The sequence below is a fragment of the Balaenoptera physalus genome (genome assembly GCF_965194825.1).
Source record: "Balaenoptera physalus genome assembly, chromosome: 17".
NCBI classification, from domain to species: Eukaryota; Metazoa; Chordata; class Mammalia; order Artiodactyla; family Balaenopteridae; genus Balaenoptera; species Balaenoptera physalus.
The window spans coordinates 18,373,147-18,398,813 of NC_138895.1; the positions used below are offsets into that span (position 1 = coordinate 18,373,147).

Consider the following 25,667-nt stretch of genomic DNA (forward strand, 5'->3'; position numbering starts at 1 on the left):
GTTCATGTCAGAAAAGGCAAACCAAGAACACCAGAGATTACCTCCCCTGACCAACACCCTGCTCACAAAGCAGGGGTGTCACTCTCAGAGAATTGGGCCACTGTCCCCATTCCCACTCCAGAACAGTGACTCAGAATCCTGCCCAGGGGTGAGGTAGTCCGTAAGAACAGAGCTCTGAAGCTTTACCAAAGGAAGTGACTTTATTTTAAATGGACTGTAGGGAAGTTCAAGCCTAAGGGCACTCTTGAAAACACTGGAGATTTGGGTGCTAAGCAATTCACAGGAGTCTAGTAGCTTCATGAAAGCAGCAGCAAGTTCCAACGTAAACCAGCTAATTTCCCAGAAAGAACCAGGGAAAGAGACAGCTAAGAAGAATGCCCCTAGGGACAGAACAAATCTGAAATACTGGCCTCAAAAACTATCTTGAAAAGGGACCAAATTTAATTGTATCAGAATGAGAGCAATTTATGTTCTAAGAAAACAATAGGGCTATATGCTGCAATTAGTGGAGGCTAACAGCTGAGTGTTATATCATAATAGAGGCAAAAAGCTTAACAGATCAGAAAGAGAACAAAAGAGAGCCCTACTAAATCTGCCATGCCATGTGACCATGAGCATGCTAAAGATGCTCCCTCTGAGAGTTGACAACCAGAGGCTTCATTCTGCAAGAGAAATAAACTTCATAAAAATAGTGCATAGCAGAAATTAAGGAAACAATATTTATGAAGGAGAAATTCTGAAAAATAAAAATTTTGGATCAGAGTGAATACATTAAAAAAAATAGTCCAGCTTTTCCTCTAAAATCAGGAACAAGGCAAGAATCCCCATTTCTGACACTTCTATTCTATTCAACAAATACTGGAATTTCTAACCAGAGGAATTAAGCAAGAAAAAGAAATAAAAAGCATGCAAACTGGAAAAGAAGAAGTAAAATTATCTCTATTTGCAGATTATATAATCTTATATATAGAAAACATGAAGATTCCACACAAAAAAATCTGCTGAACTAATAAATGAATTCAGCAAAGTAGCAATACATAAAGTCAACAGACAAAAATCAGTTGTTTTTCTATACACTAACAATAAACAATTTGAAAAGGAAATTACAAAAACAATTACATTTACAATAGCATCAAAAAGAATAAAATATTTAGGAATTTTCTTAACCAAGAAGGTAAAAACTTATACACTGAAAATTACAAAATACTGCTGAAAGAAATGAAAGAACACACAAATAAATGCAAAGAGATCCTGTGTTCATGGATTGTGAAATGTAATATTATTAAAATGTTCATACTACCAAAACAATCTATTGATTCAATGCCATTCCTATCTAAATCCCAGTGGCATTTTTTTACAGAAATTTTTTAAAATCCTAAATTTCATATGGAACTACAAAAGACCTTGAATAGCCAAATCAATCTTGAGAAAGAAGAAAAAAGCTGGAGGCATCACACTTACTGATTTCAAAATATGTTAGAAAGCTACAGTAATCAAAACACTAGAATACTGGCATAAATACAGACACACAGACCATTGGAACAGATTACAGAGCCTAGAAATAATACACATATATGGTCAACTGATCTTCAACAATGGTGCCAAGACTACCTAATGAGGAAAGAACAGTTTCTTTAACAAATGGGGAAACTGGATGTCCACATGCAAAAGGATGGAATTGGATCCTTATTTTATACCATACACAAAAATAAACTCAAAATGGATTAAAGACTTAAACATAAGACCCAAAACTATAATACTCCTAGAAGAAAACATAGGGGAAAAGTTTTATAACATTTGTCTAGGCAATGATTTCTTAGATGTGATAGCAAAAGCACAGGCCAAAAAATGCAAAAATAGACCAAGTGGGATGATGTCAAACTAAAATGCTTCTGCACAGAGAAGGAAACAATGAACAGTGTGAAAAGGCAATTTATGGAATGACAGAAAATACCTGCAAACCATCTATCTTATTATGAGTTAATATCCAAAATATATAAGGAACTCCTGCAATTTAATAGCAAGAAGACTAATAACCTGGTTAAAAATGTGCAAAGAAAGAACTTGAACAGACACTTCTTCAAAGAAGACATACAAATGGTCAACAGATATGAAAAGATGCCCAACATCACTGATGATTAGAGAAATGCAAACGCAAAACCACAATGAAGTATGACTTCACACCTGGTAGGGTGTCCATTATTTTAACAAAAAGGAAATAAGTGTTGACAAAGGTATGGAGAAACTGGAACCTTTGTGCACTGTTGGTGGGAATATAAAATGGTGTAGCCACTATGGATGGAGCTACCTCAAAAAATTACAAAAAGAACTACCACATGAAACAGCAATCCCACTTGCGGGTATTTATCCAAAAGAACTAGAAAACAAGTTCTCAAAGAGATATTTGCACTCTAGTGTTCACTGCAGCATTATTCACAACAGTCGGGAAGTGGAAATAATCTAAATGCCCATCAGTGGTTGAATGGATAAAGAAAGTGTGGTTTATACACATCATAGAATATTATTCATTCATAAAAAAGAATGAAATCCCATCATATGCAACAACATGAATGAACTGAGGAGATGATGCTAAGTGATATAAGCCAGTCACAGAACGACAAAACTACTTGATTTCACATAGATGAGGTATATATAAAGTAGTCAAACTCATAGAAACCAGAAGCAGAATGATAGCGGGGAAATGGAGAGTTGTTGTTCAATGAGTACAGAGTTTCAGTCATGCAAGATGAAAAAGTTCTAGAGATCTGCTGTACAACATTGTGCTTACAGTTAACACTATTGTACTATACACTTAAAAACTGTTAAGAGAAAATGGAATAGATGAACCGGTGTGCACGGCAGAAATAGAGACACAGATGTAGAGAACAAATATATGGACACCAAGGGGGGAAAGTCAGGGGTGGGGGAATGGCGGTGATGGGATGAATTGGGAGATTGGGATTGACATATACTAATATGTATAAAATAGATAACTAATAAAACACCTGCTGTATAAAAAAATAAATAAAATTCAAAAATTCAAAAAAATAAATAAAATAAAATTATGGATAGTAAATATCTTATATATCAACAATGAACAAGTGTAATTTGAAATTAAAAACACAATACCATTTATATTAGCACCTCCCAAAAATGTGATACTTAGGTATAAATCTAACAAAATATATACAGATCTGTATGAAGAAAACTACAAAACTCTGATGAACAAAATCAAGAAAAACTAAATAAATGAAGAGATATTCCATGTTCATGGATAAAAAGACTCAATATTGTCAAGATGTCAGTTCCTCCTAAATTGACCTATAGATTCAATGCAATCCCAGTCAAAATCCCAGCAAGTTATTTTATGGATATCAACAACCTGATTCTAAAGTTGATATGGAGAGGCAAAAATCCTGTAATAGCCAAGCCTGTACTGAAGGTGAAGAACAAATCTGAAGGATTGATGCTACCCGACTTCAAGACTTACTACAAAGCTATAGTAATCAAGATAATGCAGTACGGGTGAAAGAACAGACAAACAGATCAGTGGAACAGAAGAGAGAGCCCAGAAATGGACCCCCATAAATACAGTCAATTGATCTTTGACAAAGGAGCAAAGGCAATACAATGCAGCAAAGACAGTCTCTTCAACAAACGATGCTGGAATAACTGGACATCCACATGTAAAAAAATTAATCTAGACACAGACCTTACATCCTTCACAAAACTCATAGTAATATATGTAAAATGCAAAACTATAAAACTCCTAGAAGATAACATAGGACAAAATTTAGATGACCTTGGGTATGGTAATGACTTTTCAGATATAACACCAAAGACAAGATCCATGAAAAAAATAATTGACAAGCTGGACTTCGTTAAAATTAAAAACTTCTGCTCTACAAAAGATATTATCAAGAGAATTAGAAGTCACAGACTGGGAGAAAATATTTGCAAAAGATTCATTTAATAAAGGACTGTTATCCAAAATATTTTACAAGGAACCCCTAAAACTCAAAAATAAGATATCAAACAACCCATTTTAAAAATGAGCCAAAAACCTTAACAGACACCTCACCAAAGAAGATACACAGATGGCAAATAACCATATGAAGAGATGCTTCATATCCTATGTCATCAGGGAAATGCAAATAAAAGCAACCAGATATCACTACACACCTATTAGAATGGCCAAAGTCTCCAACACTGACATCACCACCAAATGCTGGTCAGGAGTTAAAGCAACTCCAACTCACTGTCGATAGGAACGCACAATGGTACAGCCACTCTGGTAGGTAGTTTGGTGGTTTCTTACAAAAGTAAACAGACTCTTACCAGCAATCATGTTTCCTGGCATCTATTCAAAGAAGTTTAAAACTTATGTCTGCGTAAAAATCTGCACACAGATGTTTGTAACAGCCTTATTCATAATTGCCAACACTTAGAAGCAACCAAGATGTCCCTCAGTAGGTGAATAAACTGATACACCCAGACAATGAAATATTACTCAGAGCTAAAAAGAAACGAGTTATCAATCATGAAAAGACATGGAGGAACCTTAAATGCTTATCACCATGTGAAAGAAGCCAGTCTTAAAAGGTTACAGATCTGTGATTCCAACTACATGAGATCCTGGAAAAGGTGAAACTATGGAGACAATAAGAAAAACAGTGGTTGTCAGGGTGAAGGGAGGTAGGGAGAGAGAAAAAGACAAAGTACAAAAGATTTTTAGGGCAGTGAAAATATTCTGTATGATATTGTAATGATGGATATATATCATTACACATCTGTCCAAACCTATAAAATGTACCTAAGGTTCACTATGGACTTCAAGTGATCATGATATGTCAACGTAGGTTCATCCTTTGTAAATAAATAAATAAATAAATGTACCACCTAGTGAGTTATGTTGATAATGTGAAAGGTTATGCATATATATGGGGACAGGGTTTATATGAGAAATCTCTGTATCTCCCTCTCAATTTTGCTGTAAATCTAGAACTGCTCTTAAAAACTAAAATTTTTTTAGAGTAGCAAAAACAAAAAATGTGTATTAGCACAAAATGTAACAAAGAAAAGACGACACAGTTCAGTGGTAAATGTGCTCCACTGAAGCCTTAGCTATCAGAGTTCAAGTTGCAGATTGTCTCTTTACCTTGTTTCCTTCAACTGTAAAATGAATTAGACTAGAACCTGAAAATCTCTTTCAGCTCTAAAAGTCTATGAATCATCTTAACACAAACCAGAAAGCTTGGAATAAAACAATACACTTGAATAACATCACCTCAAAAGCCTGTGAGTGTTTTTAAAAATGGACTATTACTAAATTTTTTAAGTCTTAAGAAAAGTCATGTAAAGCAGATGGCTGTTCCGTTGTTAAAACAAACACTGCACATGCTTCCTCAGCCATTTTAGTGTTTTTACATGATCCACCCAAATATCAAACTGGTATCTGAAACAATAGTTTGGACATTTTCCACGTTATGAAACATCCTAAATGGTTTTTTTTTTTAAGATTCTGGTACCTGATATATGAAACATTCTTTCAAGAAAATGCATACTTAATTTTAGTGGAATTTCTTTAAGAAAACATTATTCAAAATTTCCTTAATTATCAGCAAGTGATATATATAGAAATAAATATGTTGTCTAGTGACAAATGCAGACCTCAGAATCAGAAGACACAAGTTCAAGTTTTCAGTACCTCTAACTGAGTGTCCTCAGGCAAGTTATAAAATCACCTGAGCCTCAATTTTCCTGTTTGTAAAACAAGAGATTGGATGTTCTCCAACCTTTTCACACTTAGGACTTTTGTCTTCTTTTTGTTCTATGCATACCATGTTTCAAGGATCTATCTTTCAGACAGACTGCATTTCTTTAGTAATAATAAATCATCTTCCTGTTCCTTCTACCAAACACTGCCAATCTGAGATTCAGAACAGTCTGAGAGATGAATTCAGACATACATTGTTCTAACCCAAAGCAAAGCAATCTTATAAGAATGAACGCATTATTTCCATTAGGTTGTTGGAATACCGATAATGACACCTATTATTATATCGAGTGCAGCAACAGCAAGCTGAGAACCACAAGTCTAGATGATATCTAAGACCATTAATACAGTGGGAAAAAAGTGAAAACACTTTTTTCCGTTTGTCCAAATATTAAACACTGACAATTTCAGGTACTGCACTATATGGTTTTATTTTTAAATAAAAAACAATAGATTTTTTTTTCAAATTACACTTTTCATTTTTTAAAAGTTCCCCCTCCTTTTCTAATGGGGGGAAGGGGAGTAGTTAACCACGTTTATATTACAGATTGACTAGCTTTTCAAGAAGCAATTTCAACTTTTAAAAACTTCGTTGAAATCACCAATAAAACACAAAATAGTACAATGCGGTCTATAAATACTTTCTGAATGAATGAATGAATGCTACACTGATCATACACAGACGTTTTAGGGAGACTGTCGCCACTGCCTTTCTGAACCTAACTGCCTTCAACCACACGGTTCCCTGCTGCTTCTTTTAGTGCTTTTAATTGGTGCTTTGACTATCCTTGCTCCTCTCATTTCTCATGTCAAGGAGATTTTTATCTTCTCAATTACTTATAATGCATGTAGTATGTGCAGAAAGATCATAGACCAAGCATATCTTCTTTCACATTTGTTTTAAACAAAGTTTAAGTTTACTCATGTTAAAACAAAATACTCAATGATTAAAACTGCTGCATAAATAGTCAAATGAATAGAAGAGAACAGAAAGTCCAGAATAATACCAAATGCATACAGAATCTTAGTATAACAGTGAAGTCTCAGTGCAATGGGGATTAAAGTTGGATCCAACTTTCAGTATAAATCCCAGAGGGATCAAAGATTTAAGGACAAAAACTAAAACTATAAAAGTTCCAGAAAGTAACTTAAAAGGATTTTATATAATCTCAGAATGGGGAAGGCATTATTAACTATGCTAAGATTACAAATGTTATAAAAGATTATAAAAGAAAGGCCATTCAAATACATGAAAAAGAAAACCAAACTTTAAAAGAAAATTCCAGTGGGATAGGGAGGGTGGGAGGGAGACGCAAGAGGGAGGACATATGGGGATATATGTGTATGTATAGCTGATTCACTTTGTTATAAAGCAGAAACTAACACACCCTTGTAAAGCAAGTATACTCCAATAAAGATGTTAAAAAAAAATGAAAAATATATTAAAAAAAAGAAAATTCCATCATCAACAAAGAGAACAAGAAAAAATTAGCAAGTCATATTATAAAGGCACACACACACACACACACACACACACACACACACACACACACACACGCTCTTTTCAAGTAAGGGAAAAAAAAGACCAACAATCTAATTTTAAAATGAGCAACAGATATAACTATATCATTGACATAAATAGTGTAGAAGTGAAAGAAAGTATAGAAATGACTCATAAATGTACAAAAAACATACTCAATCCCACTCACAAAAGGAAAAATGCAAAATAAAGCTACACAGAACACCGTAGTTTAGCTATCAGATTGGCAAATGTCCAGAAGTTCGAGAGTACCCTGTTAGTGAAGCTGTGGGGAAACAGGAAATCCCATAAACTGCCAGTAGGGATGTAAACTGGGACATCTCTATTGAGCATAACCGGGCATCATTTATCGAAAGTATAAGTGCACGTATTCTTTGACTTAGTATTTCCACTTGTAGGAATTTATCCAACAAATACACTAGCACACATTTAAAAGGATGTATGTATGAGGTTTTATGCAGCAGTGTTATTTATGATACAGAAATACAGTAAACAATTCAAAGGCCCATCAGTTCAAAACTAGTTAAATAATAAAATCCTACACATTATCAATATGGAAGGATCTTCAGGACATATTGTTGAGTGAAAAGAAAATTATATAACAGTGTGTCTACAATGCTAGAGGATAAAATAATGCATATTTGAATTTGCTTCTATATGTGTAAAAAGATTCTAGAGTAATATTAAAGAAGCTAATCAAAAATTACTTGCTTGAGAGACAGGGTGGAAACTGTGCTAATGGGGACAAAAGCACAGGGAGATTTCTCACCTTTTCTGCATTTAAAATTTTATCCACTCAAAAGACTAAGTAAAAATAGAAGAGTAAAATAAATAAGATTAATGATATAGTGGAATTTGAACTAAAGTCCAACTAAACTCATCATTAAAATGAATTCAGAGGTACAAAAGTGATTTAAAATGTTTCTACTTCTACTAGATACTTTGAAGGGCTCTCCACTCTTCCACTACAGTACTTCCTGTAAATCCGAATGTACACATACCCTGTAATTCATAGATTCCACTCCTAGGTATGTTCCCAGAAACTTACATATGTGCACCAGGAGACATGCTCAAAAATGCTCACAGTAATACTGTTTATAATAACAAAATCCTGAAAATATCCCAAGTGGATTAATAGGAGAATAGGTAAATCAATTCTAGAATATGCACACAGTGGATGAAATAACTATATGTTAACAAAATAAATTAATCTTAAATTATAATTTGAAGTGGGAGAAATAAGTTCCAGAAAGTATACAGTATAATGTCATTTTTTCTAAAGTTAAAAAAGCAAAACTAAACAAATACTGTTAAGGACTCATACTTCTTTGATAAAACTATATGAAATAAAGGGTGGGGTGACTATATATAAAATCCAGAGCGTGGTTACCTCAGGTGGGGAGAGGCAAGGTAGGCCAAGGGACAAGAAAGTGGTGAAGGTAACAACATTGGTAACGTTCTGGTCCTCAAATGCAGTAGTGGATTCGTAAGTGTTTATTTTATCATCATGCTTCATAACTTGTATGTGTTAAATTCATTATGTATCAAGTATTACCTATATTTTTTCTTTAAAAATAATACACGTTTAATATTACATAATATAATATATAATATAATATATTATATATATATAATATATATAATATAATATATAATATAATATATATATATAATATATATAATATAATAATATATATAATATGGGAGTTATAAACCTCCCTCTTTCTAGACAAGCTGATGAATGAATACTTACAAGAATTAACCTTATTTTATCCTATGTTTATTGTAGAATTTCTTTGATAACAGAGAAAATAATTTAGTAGCTCTTAATACTTCAACTTTCAGTCTCTGGGAGACTTTCATCTGTGTGTCACTGTTCTGCTCTGTTTTGGTTATAAGAATACTAGTTTTAAACAACTTTGATCCCTGCAGGGCTCTGAGAATAAGGAGCACATATTTCAGATTTCCGAAACAAATTTCAGAAACTGAAATTTCATTCAAACTTCAGAAAACTACTCATTTTCTCTTCTTAAAAAAAGTCATAAAAGTCTCCCCAAGTGGACTTAGGTATTCAGTAACTACCTCCATAGTGTTTAATATATACCATTTGTTTAAATTCAGCCAGATTGTGCAATTCGGGCCAAAGTTTGTGTATCTGTCAGTGTTTTAAATATACTTCAATTTTTTTCTGATTATAAACCTGTGTATGTTTATTATGGAAAAAACATTCTCTTATATTTTTCCATATCTTTTAGTTAAGCTTTAGAAAAAAATGGGCCTAAGCTTTGTATTCCTGTTTCTTCAGAAAGGCAGTGCTAATTCACAATCTTCTCAGCAGTAAGTGAGTACCTGTTTATTCAATGGCTAGAATCATCATTTTAAAATTCTTGTCAATTATATAGATGTGAAATTATATAACATTTTTTTCTAATCTGGACTTTCCTGATTGTTGAACAGTTTTCATTATTTAATTTCTGGGTTTTTAAAAATGACTCCCTAAGTCCTTTGGCCATTTTTCTATTGGGAAGTTACTTAACCTGTAGGTGTCCTTTGGGTATATTTAACCTGGTGCTTATATATGCTGCAAGTTATGCTTTCTGTTTGTCATTTGCCTTTTTATTTTCTTATGCTGTTCCCTGAATTCATTTTTAGTTTTTATGTATCTAAATCCATCTCTTTTTAAGTTATGATTTCATCCTTTGCTCTTATGCTTAAAAACACTCTCATACTGCAATCAATAAATGCATCCTTAAATGGTTCATATGGTTTCAGTTTTTAAAAAACATGTATCTGAAATCTTTTTGTATGTAAAAATGTAAGTCAAACAAGTTTTTTAAATCATGAAAATTTTTAAATTCATTCAATCTTTCCCGAGAATATTTCAGAAAGATACACTGTGTTAATCTGATTACAGGGACTTCGCTGGTGGTCCAGTGGTAAAGAATCCGCTATGCAATGCAGGGGACACAGATTCAATCCCTGGTCAGGGAACTAAGATCCCACATGCCACGGGGTAACTAAGTCTGTGCGTCACAACTACTGAGCTCATGCGCTTCAACTAGAGAATCCATGCACTTCAACTAGAGAGTCCGCATGCCGCAAACTACAGAGCCCACGCGCACTGGAGCCCGCGTGCCACAACTAGAGAGAAGCCCAAGTGCCGCAATGAAGAGCTCGTGCGCCACAACGAAAAGATCCCGCATGCCTCAACGAAGATCCCGTGTGCCTGCAACTAAGCCCTGACACAACCTAAATAAATAAATTAATTAATTAAATAAATATTTTAAAAAATCTGATTAAAGACTTTCCTTCTAGTTTCAGATTATTTTTCCTTAAATGAATGGGCCCTTAGCTACAGACTCAACTGGTATGCCTAAAACAGAAGCAAGCTTAACACTGTCTCTCATTCCCCTATTGAAATACCAATGGAATAAATCTAAACTAAGAAGGTAAAATACCATACTCAGAAAACTATAAGACACTGACGAAAGAAACTGAAGACAACACAGATGGAAAGATATACATGTTCATGGATTGGAAGAATTAATATTGTTAAAATGACCATACTACCCAAGGCAATCTACAAATCCAGTGAAATCCCTATCCAAGTGCCAATGGCATTTTGCACAGAACTAGAACAAATAATTCTAAAATCTGTATGGAAACACAAAAGACCCTGAATAGCTAAAACAGCCTTGACAAAGAAGAACAAAGAACATGCTCCCTAATTTAAAACTATATTACAAAGCTACAGTAATCAAAACAGTAAGGTGGTACTAGCACAAAAGCAGAAACAAAGACCAATGGAACAGAATAGAGAGCTCAGAAATAAACCCACATACTTCTGGTCAATTAATCTATGACAAAGGAGGCAAGAATATACAATGGAGAAAAGAGAGTCTCTTCAACAAGTGGTGCTGGGAAAACTGGACACCTACATGTAAAAGAATGAAATCAGAACATTCTCTAACACCATATACAAAAATAAACTCAAATGAACTAAAGACCTAAATGTAAGACTGGAAACCATAAAACTCCTAGAAGAAAACATAGGTGGAATACTCTTTGACATAAATTGTAGCAACATATTTTTGGATCTGTCTCCTAAAGCAAAGGAAATAAAAGCAAAAATAAACAAATGGGATCTGATTAAACTTAAAAGCTTTTGCACAGTGAAGGAAACCATTGACAAAATGAAAATACAACCTATGGAATGGGAGAAAATATTTGAAAATGATATGACGGATAAGAGGTTAGTATCCAAAATATATAAACAGCTCATACAACTCAACATCAAAAAACAAACCCCATTAAAAAATGGGCAGAAGACCTGAATAGCCATTTTTCCAAAGAAGACATACAGATGGCCAACAGCCACATGAAAAGATGCTCAACATTGCTAATCATCAGAAAAACGCAAATTAAAAACACAATGAGATATCACCTCACACCTGTCAGAATGACTATCATCAAAAAGACCACAAATAACAAATGTTGCTGAGGGTGTGGAGAAAAGGGAACCCTCCTGCACTGATGGTGGGAATGTAAATTGTTGCAGCCACTATGGAAAACAGTATGGAGGTTTCTCAAAAAAATTAAAAATAGAGCTACCATATGATCCAGGAATTTCACTCCTGGGTATTTATCTGAAAAAAGTGAAAACACTAATTTGAAAAGATACATGCACCCTAATGCTCACAGCAGCACTGTTTATAACTCTCAAGATATGGAAGCAATCTAAGTGTCCATTAATAGATGAATGGATAAAGAAGATGTGGTATATACGTACAATGGAACACTACTCAGCTATAAAAAAAGAGTAAAATTTTGCCATCTGCAACAACGTGGATGGACTTGGAGGGTATTATGCTAAGTGAAATGAGTCAGAGAGAGAAACACAAATACTGTACGATATCACTTACATGTGGAATCTATAAAAATAAAACAAACTAGTGAATACAGCAAAAAGAAACAGACTCACAGATGTAGAGAACAAACTAGTGCTTACCAATGGGGAGAGGAAGAAGGGGAGAGGCAAGATAAGGGTAGGGGATTGAGAGGTAAAAACTACTATGTATAATAAATAAATAAGCTACAAGGATATACTGTACAACACAGAATACAGCCAATATTTTATAATAACTATAAATGGAATATAACCTTTAAAAATTGTGAATCACCTGTACACCTGAAACTTATATAATATTGTACATCAACTATACCTCAATTTTTAAAAAAGACAACAAATAACAAGTGTTGGCAAGGATGTGGAGAAAAGAGAACTCTTATGCACTGCTGGTGGGACTATAAATTGGTGCAGCCACTATGGAAAACAGTATGGAGATTCCTCAAAAAATTATAAATAGAACTATGATGCAGCAATTCCACTCCTCGGTATTTATCTGAAGAAAATGAAAACACTAATTAGAAAAAACGTATGTTCACATATGCCTTAGAGTTTTCCGAGTACAGGTCTTTTACCTCCTTGGTTAGATTTATTCCTAGGTATTTTATTTTCTTTGATGCAACTGTAAATGGGATTGTTTTTTCAATTTCTTTTTGTGACAGTTCATTGTTAGTGTACAGAAAAGCAAAAGAATTTTGTACCCTGAAGACAATTTAACTTGGCACAGCTAGCACCTAACTGTAAGTAGACAAAAAAAGTTAAAGTATATGTGCATTTAATTTTTGAAGTGGAAGGTATTTTTTAAAATATTACAGTCATAAGAAACTGCTAACAGTTATAATTAAAAAACAGTTTAAATGGTTTTGCAAGTGACTGTGATTGCAGAGCCTGGTTCCTGACTTGATTGCCTGAAGATTTAAAACGTGGACCTAATTTTTGCATGCTTCCCAGGCTTTCTTCATTGTATTGAATTGCACTGAATCCGTAGATTGCCTTGATACATACAATGGAATATTACTCAGCCCTAAAAAACAATGAAATCTTCCCATTTTCAACAACATGGACAAACCTAGAGGGTATTATGCTAAGTGAAACAAACCAGACAGAGAACGACAAATACTGTATGACTTCACTTATATGTGGAAGTTAAAAACAAAACAAATGAACAAACATAACAAAACAACAGAGTTATAGATACAGAGAACCAACAGGTAGTTGTTAGAGGGGGTTGGGGAAGGAAAGAAATAAATGAGGGAGATTAGGATGGTACAGACTTCCAGTTGTAAAATAAATGTGTCATGGGTATGAAATGTACAGTGTGGGGAATATAATCAATAACTATGTAATATCTCTGTATGGTGAAATCATAACTAGACTTACTGTGGTGCTCATTTTGAAATGTATAGAAATATTTAATGACTATGTTGTGTAACAGGAACTAACATAGTGTTGTAGGTCAATTATACTTCAAAAACAAACAAACTCATAGAAAAAGAGATCAGATATATGGCTACTAGAGGTGGGAGGTGAGAAAGGGGGAACTGGGTGAAGGCAGTCAAAAGGTACAAACTTCCAGTTGTAAGTACTAGGGATGTAATGTGCAACATGATACATAGAATTAACACTGCTGGATGTTACAGATGAAAGTTGATGAGAGAGCAAATATTAGGATTTCTCATCATAAGGAAAAATATTTTTTTCTACTTCTTTAATTTTGTATGAGACGATAGATGTTCACTAAAATTATTGTGATAATCATTTCATGATGTAAGTCAAATCATTATGCCTGTACATCTTAAACTTATACAGTGCTATATGTCAATTATATCTCAATGAAACTGGAAGAAGAAAAAATAAAACAGACTGCTACAAGTCAGCTACACTCTTAGATTTCCAACAGAGTATTTATATGTCTAAATAAATAATTAAGTTGAATCATTTGGCTCTGTATTTAAATCCTATTGGCTCCAACTAATTTAACTGTCTCACTACGAAGTGGCTTCTGTTATGGGAGCCCCAAAAGGGAACTGTTCAGGGAATTCTCCCAAAACACTTAAAGGATCTATTAATCTATTATCTTAAAAGTACAGACTTCACCCACCCGCCCCCCTCCAAAATGTAGAGGTTCTAAATACAGCACACAGCATAGGGGAAACAAGCATGCAATCTCTCTAATGTCATGTCACTGGGATGGTTTATCCTCCTGGTTTCAGGATGTACAGAGTTTAATAGTACATGGATATAACACAAAAGTGACAAAAATTTTGGTAAGTCAACTTCAATACTGGAAAGGTTAATAAGAATTCTTTCCCATCCCAAAAGTATTTGTCTTGGGTCATCTCTAATGAACCTTCGAAGAGCCAGCGTATTTCACAGGGGCTAAATAAAACTTTTTAAAAGGTTAACGGAAAAATATTTATGTGAAAAATGCCTCCGAACAATCTTTTAGTGGGTGGATTCGGCACATACCAGTGAATGCCTTTGAGCTTCGTCCAATTTCGAATTAAGCTAGAGTTTACCTTTAAGAAACAATGAACCTGCTTTTAAGTAAAACCCTGTGTTAATAAGAAACATGGAATGTGAATACAAAAAAAAAAAGATTTTATCAACTGAACTGTATCTAAAAATTTTACAAAGTTTTCCATGAGCCGTCAGTAAGTCTTTAAAATGCATGATCTTTTAAAAAACTTGTTAATCATTCATCTGTAAAAATCTAGCTTCTTATGTGTGTGCCAAGCATAAAATTGCCCCATGCTAAATTTAACACAAACCTCACATTACAGAGTTATGTGTTCTTGCACTTCAACATGACTATGACAGTGATTCACAGGGTGAAAATACACTGAGAATAGTCTACATTCTGCAATTCAGTGCAATGAAGAAAGGCTTATGAAGCATGCAAAAATTAGGTCCATGTTTTAAATCTGCAGGCAATCAAGCCAGGAACCAGGCTCTGAAATCACAATCACTTGCAAAACCATTTAAACTATTTTTTTGTTGTAACTGTTAGCAGTTTCTTATGACTGTAATCTTTTAAAAAATATCTTCCACTTCAAAAATTAAATGCACATGTACATTAACTTTTTTTGTCTACTTACAGTTAGGTGCTAGCTGTGCCAGGTTAAAATTGTCTTCTTTCCCCTTTCCAATTCTGTATTCTCTTCTTTTAATTTCTTTTTTGAAGATTTAAATTTTTTTTATTTTTGGCTGTGTTGGGTCTTCATTGCTGCACATGGGCTTTCTCTAGTTGTGGTGAGCGGGGGCTACTCTTCGTTGCAGTGCGTGGGCTACGCATTGAGGTATCTTCTCTTGTTGCAGAGCACGGGCTCTAGGCATGTGGGCTTCAGTAGTTGCAGCATGCGGACTCAGTAGTTGTGGCACGCGGGCTCAGCAGTTGTGGCTCGTGGGCTTAGTTGCTCCGCGGCACGTGGGATCTTCCCGGACCAGGGATCGACCCGTGTCCCCTGCACTGGCAGGTGGATTCTTATCCACTGTGCCACCAGAGAAGTCCTCTTCTTTTAATTTTTGTACACTGTGGTTCCAAGTTAATTTCATAATATTTATCCAAATAATTGTTGGCTAAAAATTTGTTCTTTTTAACTACAATTTGTGAAGTAACGTAAAGTTTAATCAAAAAAAAGAAAAACGAAGAGAGTCACTTTATGATGACATTCTGTTTTCTACAAAGTAATATGTTACCTTTTCACATGTTATTCAAGGATGGTTAATCATTTCACAAATGCTAGAAAATTAAGGATACTCAACACTATAAATTGATATGTGTAACTCTTAACAGAGCACATTGAAAAATAAGATGTAAACTGAGTTGCTCAAGGTCAGACAATATGGCAGTGAGGCAGGCAGCTGTGGCAACCTCTCAAACTCCTGTCTTCCCACATGTGCCGTACTGAGACCCCTGCTCTATCCCCTGCCTGCAAAACACTAACACAGGTAATGTCCACAGGACAGGAACCACCTAGGGCAGAATTTCAAACTTAAGGAATTGATTAAGTAGAAGAGAATTTAACCTACACATTATCATAATATATGAATTCAAATTATTTTTTAGGTAATGGAGTCATCGTAGCAACCAACTTTTTCTTAACGTTGTATTTAAGTAGCTACGAGCTGGCTCCAGAGGACCTGGGGGCTCCACTAGAGAGAACTAGCTCTGCGGAAGAGAAACAGTTAATTTTCAGAGCTGGGCTGCCCTCAATGTCTGTGGTAACCTGCAGGCCACCCACAGAAGAACCCTGTATCAGCTTTCTCACCTCCTCACACTGGGAAGGGGTGACGGATCACCCTTCTTTGAAATTCTCAATTTGAACTACTCTACTGTAGACCAGAGGAAGTCCGAAAGTGTTCACAGTTTGGTTAAATTTTGAGGGGGCTTCAAATAGCTTTATCACTTCTAACATTACGTTTAAAGCAAATCTTTTATGCATTCTTATACATTTCTCATCACTGAAACTCACTGGCCTCTTTGTGATATTTCTTCCCCTACTTGCAAAGGAGTTCCAAATCCCTTAGCAAATTATGAAAAAAATCAACAGACATAAAGATGAGGGTCAAAATATCACTGTTTAATGATGGGAGTTTGCAGGCTATCTACAATGTGCTTTCATGTTAAAACTATCAAGTTAACAACTATCTGACTTCCATATTCAAATACATAATGTTTATGTTCTTTGAGAAAATATCTAATGCCAAAAGTAACTATTCAAATATAAACCATATATATTCGTTGGTTCACATGTACATGCAAAAACTCTGACAGATAAAAAGTATAAGAATGGAATTTTTGGCGAGCTTACACAGAATTATAGAATTTTTATTAAAAAAAACGAGAGAAGGCATGGAAGGAAATTAACATTCATTATGTGCTTACTAAGAAAGAGACACTGTGCTAAGTACTTTACATAAAACTGAAATCAACTGAATGTTTCTTACATTCCTTGACCAAGTAATTATAATCGTATATATTCAAACATCAAAGGAATTAAAAACAAACTCTCTGAGAATCCTGAACCGATTCCATTTTTTCTTTGGGCAATGTGCTAAGCCTATCACATTCATCATCCTTACATACAGAGACAAAAGTCCCAGAGTCTTATTAAATTATTTAAATTATTCCCAGAAGGTAACTCATGAATACTATTACCTTACTGAAATAGTCTTTCCAAGAGGCTAGTTTTGATGATCCAAGAATTCAATTCTCATAAGCATGCTTTGATACGAGTTTGTTACAAATTTCATTATACATCAAGAGATGAGTTGCTAACATGAAAGAATACTCTTCATTATGACAATTTACATATTTAAGCTACTTCAGCTTCTGAAGGTTATGAAGAAGAGAGCTAGGGTTAGAAATGAGAGAGATCTGACTTCACTGGGGACTTCACTTCGACAGGGTCTTCACTGGCTGGCTGTGCTGTTTTACTGATTTACAGTAAAATAGTCACTTCAGTGACAACAGATGCTTTTTGGGAAAGGTGGGGAGGAAATTAAGCAAAATATCTATGCTTCCAATGCATAACATCTTGATCATGTACCTTTGAAAAAAGAAATAACCTGAAGTGGATTTTTAGATGTCTGATACACCATATTTGGAATAAAATTGTGAGCAATTTTATTCTTACATTTCTGATATTTCAATTAGTGACTTTAATAAAATATCAAAAATTCTAATGACTCAGCACAACCTGAAAAATGTGGGTATTACAATGTTAAATGAAACCCAGTACAAACTTTCGTCTATATTATAATTATGTAAAAGTGTGTGTGTGTGTGTGTGTGTGTGTACCTAAAAAGTAGAACTGTGAAAACAGTTGATGTTGGGTTATAATGGGCTGATAGATAATTGTTTTTCTTTCTTGATTCTTTTCTATTGTAATAATGTCACAACAAAAACAACTTAAAAAAAAAGAACATCACTGCTTTATGGATAAAATAGTACTCCGTCTGCAATGACTTAACCATGTTAAAGATATGAGTACCTGTGTCTTCTGTCAGTTCCAGGAAAGCAAACACCACAACTTCCGTGCATCCCTCATAACACTTAACGTCGCATCTCAGGTCCAAACAGACCCAGTAAATACCCAATGAGGGACAAGTCACTGAACCACTGATGAACATCAAGTGTAGTTAATATAAAAATAGAAACTTACTGTTATTTGTTGGTTCAGGAAACCCAGCCTTTGGACCACTCCATCCTTTGTTTTCCCCTGTCTGAAAAATTAAACCAATTGTTTAAGTCCAGGGAAAGAGACTTAAATTCAAAAAGAAAAAAGTTGACTAATCAATTAAGCAAGGGCAAAGGTTATTCTGCTCATTCTCTCCACCTCTGACCCCAGAACCGTGGACACAAGAATAACTAACATGAACAGTACCATCTATCCCTTTTCTACATTCGAATCTGTTTCTTATGTCTCCTGCTTTTACCTGTTTATTTAAATTTATAATTTGTCATCAATAAAGCCCCATATTTAGTATATGTATTATATTTATACAACATGGGCTCTACCAAGGTGGTGAAGAAGTAAATAATTCTTTTTCAAACAGTAGACAATAATCATCACAAGTGCTAGAGTGACTAAAAGGGCTTCTTTATCACTTCTGAAGTCAAATTAACAACAGAAATATTACTATGTCTGTTCTGGAAAAGTCCTGACAAGGGTCACTGAATATTGCTAATGACATGTGCAAAAAAATTGAAAACTAAACCCTAACTTTAAGTGAAATCTGGAATATCCTGGCTTTTCCCAGATGATTTGGTCAATGTCTGGTGTAAAATACATTCTGAGCTCAGATATTTTGAAGTAGTAAGTATTTTAATCACATTATAAGTGACTTTAACTGGCTACATTCTCTTTTTGCGGAGCTGGTGTTATTAAGTACTCCAGGAGGGGAAAAGGCCTAGTTCCTATTATAAGCAGTATTTATGTTATCAGATGTCAAAGATCAAACGGACAAATTAAATCCATATATAAACACAAACTACATTTCCAGCAAATAGTGTACAACTGTGAAAGGACGGAGGAGAAAACATGCGTAAATGCAGATACACACGGATGGGAAGGCCTGAGGAGACTCCCACTCACAAGTTCTCTGTGAAGCACAAAACAGGATGAGAGGAGAGCTGACGGAGGGGGTTATAAATCCGAGGAAAGTGTACATAGCAAGGAATAAGTCACTTCAGGGAAAGAAAGACCTGGCTGATAAGAAGAATACAGATTCTCAGGCACTTGAGTGCTCAGTTGAAGTTGGTAATAATACATTTAGCACTTCATTCCTCCTTTTCTCTCCTTCTACTAATAACCAAAGTTATTTAAATATTAGATTTTATTCCCTAAGCCTAATTTTTCACCTTCAACTGACTCCCAAGCCTGCTGCTCTATGATTTCTACCCCAACACTCTAATGAAACTGCTTTTGTAAGGTTTCTGCTTAAACATGACACAGTGACCACAAACAGTAATCTCTTCTCTCTCCCCAAACAACTCTAAATTGATAATCCAATAATCCATAAACTCTCTCTCAACTCTCTCTCTTTCCCTCTGCCCCTACCCTCCCCAGAATATGAAAGGAATCAACAGCAGAAAAGGTAAGTCAAAGTTGGTAACCTGCAAAGTAGATTAGTTGTAACTAACTTAGCAGATGTGAGCTGGCTGAAACCTCACCTGCAGAGCAAGAAGCCAGCAAAGAGCTAACAAAGAGTAAATCAATTTGTGCTCCAGGACCCCAGAAAGCCTCGGGAATCAGAAGCACACCTGGTACTCCTAAAGATGAATCCTGAAAGAGCATGAAAACAGAAAGATTGTTTGGAAGTCTTTCAAAATGCTATGAGAGGGCTTCCCTGGTAGCGCAGTGGTTGAGAATCTGCCTGCCAATGCAGGGGATGCGGGTTCGAGCCCTGGTCTGGGAAGATCTCACATGCCGTGGAGCAACTGGGCCCATGAGCCACAACTACTGAGCCTGCGCGTCTGGAGCCTGTGCTCAGCAACAGGAGAGGCCGCGACAGTGAGAGGCCCGCGCACCGCGATGAAGAGTGGCCCCCGCTTGCCGCAACTAGAGAAAGCCCTTGCATAGAAACGAAGACCCAACACAGCCAAAAATAAATAAATAAATAAATTTCAAGATGGTCCACATCAAAAAAAATTTTTTTAAATTAAAAATGCTATAAGACTTCCAGGTTACCTCTTTGACCCCAAGGAGACAGGATTTCCTAAAAGGTTTCCTCTTCAGAAAGCCTAAAACAGAGAGACTCTGGACACCAGGTACAGCTGAGGATGGGATGGATCTATATGCCACACTGCAAATAAGCAGATGGAGTCCAAAGCTACATCCTTACATTCTGGAAGATAAGGTTCCCCAGCTCCCTTCCTCGCTGGGCCTCAGAAGACAACACCCAGCCTACCAATCCACAAGGATGGTGAGGACAACACAGGGAACAGAATAAAACTTCAAAAAAAAAAAAAGGTTTAAAAAAAAAGTTCTCAGAGAGAAAGAAAGAGAGAGAAATATTACACCCATTAAACAAGAACAGGAGGTTATAAAGAGGAATATTCTGAGAATGAGAAAGAGCTCTGGGAAATAAAAAATACAACAGATGAAGCAAAATATTTCAAAGAAGGACTGGAAGACAAAATTGAAGAAATCTCCTAGAAAACAGAACATAAAGAAAAAGAGATAGAAATAGAAAATAAAGAAAGAAAGAATCAGAAGATCATCCATTAGACTAACAGGTAACCTAGAAAGAAACAATAGCAAAAATGGAAGGAAAGAAATTATCAAAGAAAAAATATAAGGAGTTTCCCACTTTTAAAGTATATGAATTTCTGGACTGAAACCCAAACACCTAACACAATTTATAAAAGAATATACAAATCAAGTCAATCACCCATGAATTTTCCAAACTCCTGAGAAAAGAAGTTAGAAAAGCATCAAGAGGGAGACGAAACATAAAGGTTTCATAACAGGCTGAAGAATCAGGAGGCTTTGGAATTTCAACAGTAATGCTGAGAGGTAGAAAACATTGGTGCAATGCCTTCAAAACTCTGTGAAAAAATATTTCTAATTTAGAATTATGTCTCAGAAAAACTATCAACTGTGTGGGAAACATAAAGATGTATCAGACCTATAAGATCTCAAAAAATTTACTCCCCATGTATCCTCTATCAGGAAGCTACTAGAGCATGTACTCCATCAACACGAGGAAATAAATGAAGAATAAGGGAAACTGTCCAGAAAACAGGCAACTCAACAAGGGAGAGAGGCAAAAGCAACTTTCAGTGAAATGGTGAAGAAATGAACCAAAATAGTGGGTCTTTAGCAGATCCATCAAACAAACAATCCAAAGTAGAAGAGGAGGATAAAGAGCTCCAAGAAAGAAAAACCAAGAAACTAAAAAAGTACATGATGTGTTTACTTGGCAGAGAGTTTGGGGTTAAATTAGAGAGACATAGAAAAGTATACATGTTGAGTATGAATAAGAGAACTAAATCTTCATTTTCCATAGCAGGAACTCAGATAATAACCTAAAAAGAAAAAAAAACACCAAGAAATCTCAGTATAAGCTACTGACAGTATAAAATAACAGAACAACTAAAACGGGTAGTGAGTGGTTGCCTTTGGAAAAGGGGAAACAGAAATGGTCAGTTGCAGTGCAGGATAGCATCATTTTTTATTATAAAACTTGAGTCTTTATACCATTAATCTTGAATAAATCTTGACTTCTTATACATATATGAGTACTACTTATATTACTTTGATCAATATATAATAAACAAATATAAAAAAGAATGAAGCACATGCCAGTTATATCTTGATGTAGAACAAATTCCAAGTTATAAGTGAAACCCCAACATGTAAGTGAAAAAACAATCAAGATGCAAGATCAGTATATTTTTTTAAAGGTAGAGACAGTGTTTCACTCTTCCTTAGAATGTAGAAATGTAACAATGAGAAAGAGCCAGACAATGTAAAAAATCATAACTTTTCTTGAACCCATCAGAGATCTGAGATTGTAAAGCAAACAAATGACATGAATTCTAGAGAGTGACAAACCCCTCTGAGGAGAGGCTGGGCTCACAAAATATTTCAACATTGGCAGAGCAAGGAAGGAAGAGATGAATACCAAAAATGCTGGTAAGAAGAAAGCAGATGAAATGTTAGTAAATTCTGAAAGACTGCATGTGGGTTAGCACAACAGTTTAGAAAAACTAGGAACTCCAGAGAGAAGTGCTTTTCCATGGGCTTCCTCTGGGAACTCAGGACAACTGTAGGTACATCAGGAAACCGGAGAGAGCCCCACTCGGTGGTACAGGTATGAAGCAGGTGAATGTCTGTCACTGAGAGAAAAGCCAAGAACTTTGCACACTCCTCTAGTCTTCTCTCATACAAAGACAAAAGCTCAAGCCACTAAGAAAGGAGAGAAACAAATCCTATCTGCCTCTGGGGTAGAGGTAGGAAATTTTATTAACCCAAAAGCTCAGGCAAAGACTCATTGCTTCTGGGTAAAGAGTAGAAGCAAAAGCTATCTACTCCAGGAAAAAAAAAAGGGAGGACAGAAAACCCTCTTGAGAGAAAGACCCTGCGCCAATACAAAGCAGATGTCTGAAAATGCTGGGAAAGGGGCTGGAAAACTCTACTGCACCCAACACAACCTACAGATCCAAAGTAAAGTTTGGCTACCGTGGGGAAGGAGGTAGAAATAGTAGGAAAAACCCACCTCTGAGCCCCAGGCCCATAGAGTCTGTCTGAGAATGAAGTTGGACAAGAAAATCAAGAACTATGCTCCCTGGCTATTGGAAATAGAGCTGCAATGAACATTGTGGTACATGACTCTTTTTGAATTATGGTTTTCTCAGGGTATATGCCCAGTAGTGGGATTGCTGGGTCATATGGTAGTTCTATTTTTAGTTTTTTAAGGACCCTCCATACTGTTCTCCATAGTGGCTGTATCAATTTACATTCCCACCAACACTGCAAGAGGGTTCCCTTTTCTCCACACCCCCTCCAGCATTTATTGTTTGTAGATTTTTTGATGATGGCCATTCTGACTAGTGTGAGGTGATATCTCATTGTAGTTTTGATTTGCATTTCTCTAATGATTAATGATGTTGAGCATTCTTTCATGTGTTTGCTGGCAATCTGTATATCTTCTTTGGAGAAATGTCTATTTAGGTCTTCTGCCCATTTTTGGATTGGGTTGTTTGTTTTTTTGATATTGAGCTGCATGAGCTGCCTGTAAATTTTGGAGACTAATCCTTTGTCAGTTGCTTCATTTGCAAATATTCTCTCCCATTCTGAGGGTTTGGAAGCAACCTAAGTGTCCATCAACAGATGAATGAATAAAGAAGATGTGGCACATATATATAATGGAATATTACTCAGTCATAAAAAGAAACGAAATTGAGTTACTTGTAGTAAGGTGGATGGACCTAGAGTCTGTCATACAGAGTGAAGTAAGTCAGAAAGATACCGTATGCTAACACATATATATGGAATCTAAAAAAAAAAAAAAAGGTCATGAAGGACCTAGGGGCAGGGCGGGAATAAAGATGCAGACCTACTAGAGAATGGACTTGAGGACATGGGGAGTGGGAAGGGTAAGCTGGGACAAAGAGAGTGGCATGGATATATATACACTACCAAATGTAAAACTGATAGATATTGGGAAGCAGCCGCATAGCACAGGGTGATCAGCTCGGTGCTTTGTGACCACCTAGAGGGGTGGGATAGGGACAATGGGAGGGAGGGAGATGCAAGAGGGAAGAGATATGGGGATATATGTACATGTATAGCTGATTCACTTTGTTATAAAGCAGAAACTAACACACCATTGTAAAGCACTTATACTCCAATAAAGATGTTAAAAAAAAAATAAGAATTATGCTCCCTTACCCAACACAATCCTATGGTCAAATAATAAGTAGGAGCAGTTGACTACAAAGCATAGAGATACCCCTCACCTCATGGCAGAGCAAAGAAAGGACTGCTGCAACCTGAGGATGGAGCAGAAACATTGAGGAAAAACCCTCCCCAAACCTTACCCCAAACAAAACACAGATAACAGCAAACCACTGCTAAAGGAATTTGAAGTTAATAGACTGTGGCAACAACAAAACCCAAAACAAGCCCAACTACTGACTAGATTGATGCCACCCTCCATAGTAACAGTCTGACAGAAGAAGAGATGTGCCTATTTCTCAACATAAATGCTATTTAACTCAGCCTCTAATGTTTCTCAATACACAATGTCCAACATTCATTCAAACATTATGAGACACGCAAAACTACAAAAAGAAATAACCCTTTGTCAAAAGACGGAGAGGTCAACAAAACAGGACCCAGAGATGACCCAGATGCTAGAACTCTAAGAAATAAATTTTACAATACCTATGATTAATAGGTTAAAAGATCTAATGTAAAAGGCAAACAACATGAATGAACATTTGGAGAATTTCAGGAGAAAAACAGAAATTATAGAAAAAAAGCAGATGGAAACCCTAGGGAGATAAATACCACAGAAGAAAATTAATATTGATGTCATTATTAACAGATGAACACAGCTGGAGAATAATCAGTAATATTGTAGATAAATCAATAGAAATTACTCAAACTGAGAAACAGGAAAAAAAAAAGGAGTGAAAAATAAAAAGGAACAGAAGATTCTGGATCTATTAAGACAATACCAATAGGCTAACAAATGCGTAACTGGAAACTCCCAAGGAGAGAGAAAACAAGGAAGAAGAAATATTTTAAAAGATGATACTTGAGAATTTGACAAAATAACTGAATGAGAACAAATCCCAGATCCAATGTGTTCAGAGACCACTAAGCAGGAAAAATACAAAAAGGAGAAAGGAAGGAGGAAGAGGAAGAAAAGGAGGCAAAAGAGAGAAACGAAAGAGGAAGGAGGGAGAAGAGGGAAGAAGAGAAGGAGGAAGAAAGGAAAGAATCAAATTTAGACACATCAGAGTCAAACTGCTGAGAAGTAATGAAAAAGGAAAATTTTGAAGGCCTTCAGAGGGGAGAAAAAAGCACATCAAGAGGGGAAAAAGAAGGCAGATAAGAATTACAACAGACTTCACATAAAAAACTATGCAAGTCAGAAGACAGTGGAACAAGATCTTTTAAAGTGCTGAAAGAAACACAAAAACCCAGAATGCCATACCCAGACAAAAATAATTTTTAAAATGAAGATGAAATAACAAATTTCTCATCAAACAAAAGCTGACAGAAATCACTGCCAGCAGAACTTCTAATACAAGTATTATTAAAGGAAGTTCTACAAGCAAGAGTATAATACCGGAAAGAAATTTAGATCTATATAAATGAATGAAAAATTCTGAAAATGGTAAAAAAATGAAACTAAATATAAGATACTTTTCCTGATTTTAACCACATAAAAAGATTGACTATATAAAGCAAAATTAGTAACAA

The 25,667-nt window shown here is 35.4% G+C and overlaps 1 protein-coding gene across 17 annotated transcripts in view; it reads right to left on the minus strand.

Annotated features, from left to right (window-relative positions):
- Positions 1 to 25,667, minus strand: part of STAU2 (staufen double-stranded RNA binding protein 2) — a 302,893-nt gene that overhangs the window by 140,954 nt on the left and 136,272 nt on the right. For all 17 annotated transcript variants that reach the window (XR_014255312.1, XM_082432596.1, XM_082432602.1 and 14 more), the window contains one exon: positions 18,390 to 18,450. Coding sequence is in view for 16 of the 17 variants with exons in the window: in XM_082432596.1 (XP_082288722.1) it covers positions 18,390 to 18,450 (61 nt within the window). In the remaining variant the exon portion in view is untranslated. The remainder of the gene's footprint in view (positions 1 to 18,389; positions 18,451 to 25,667) is intronic.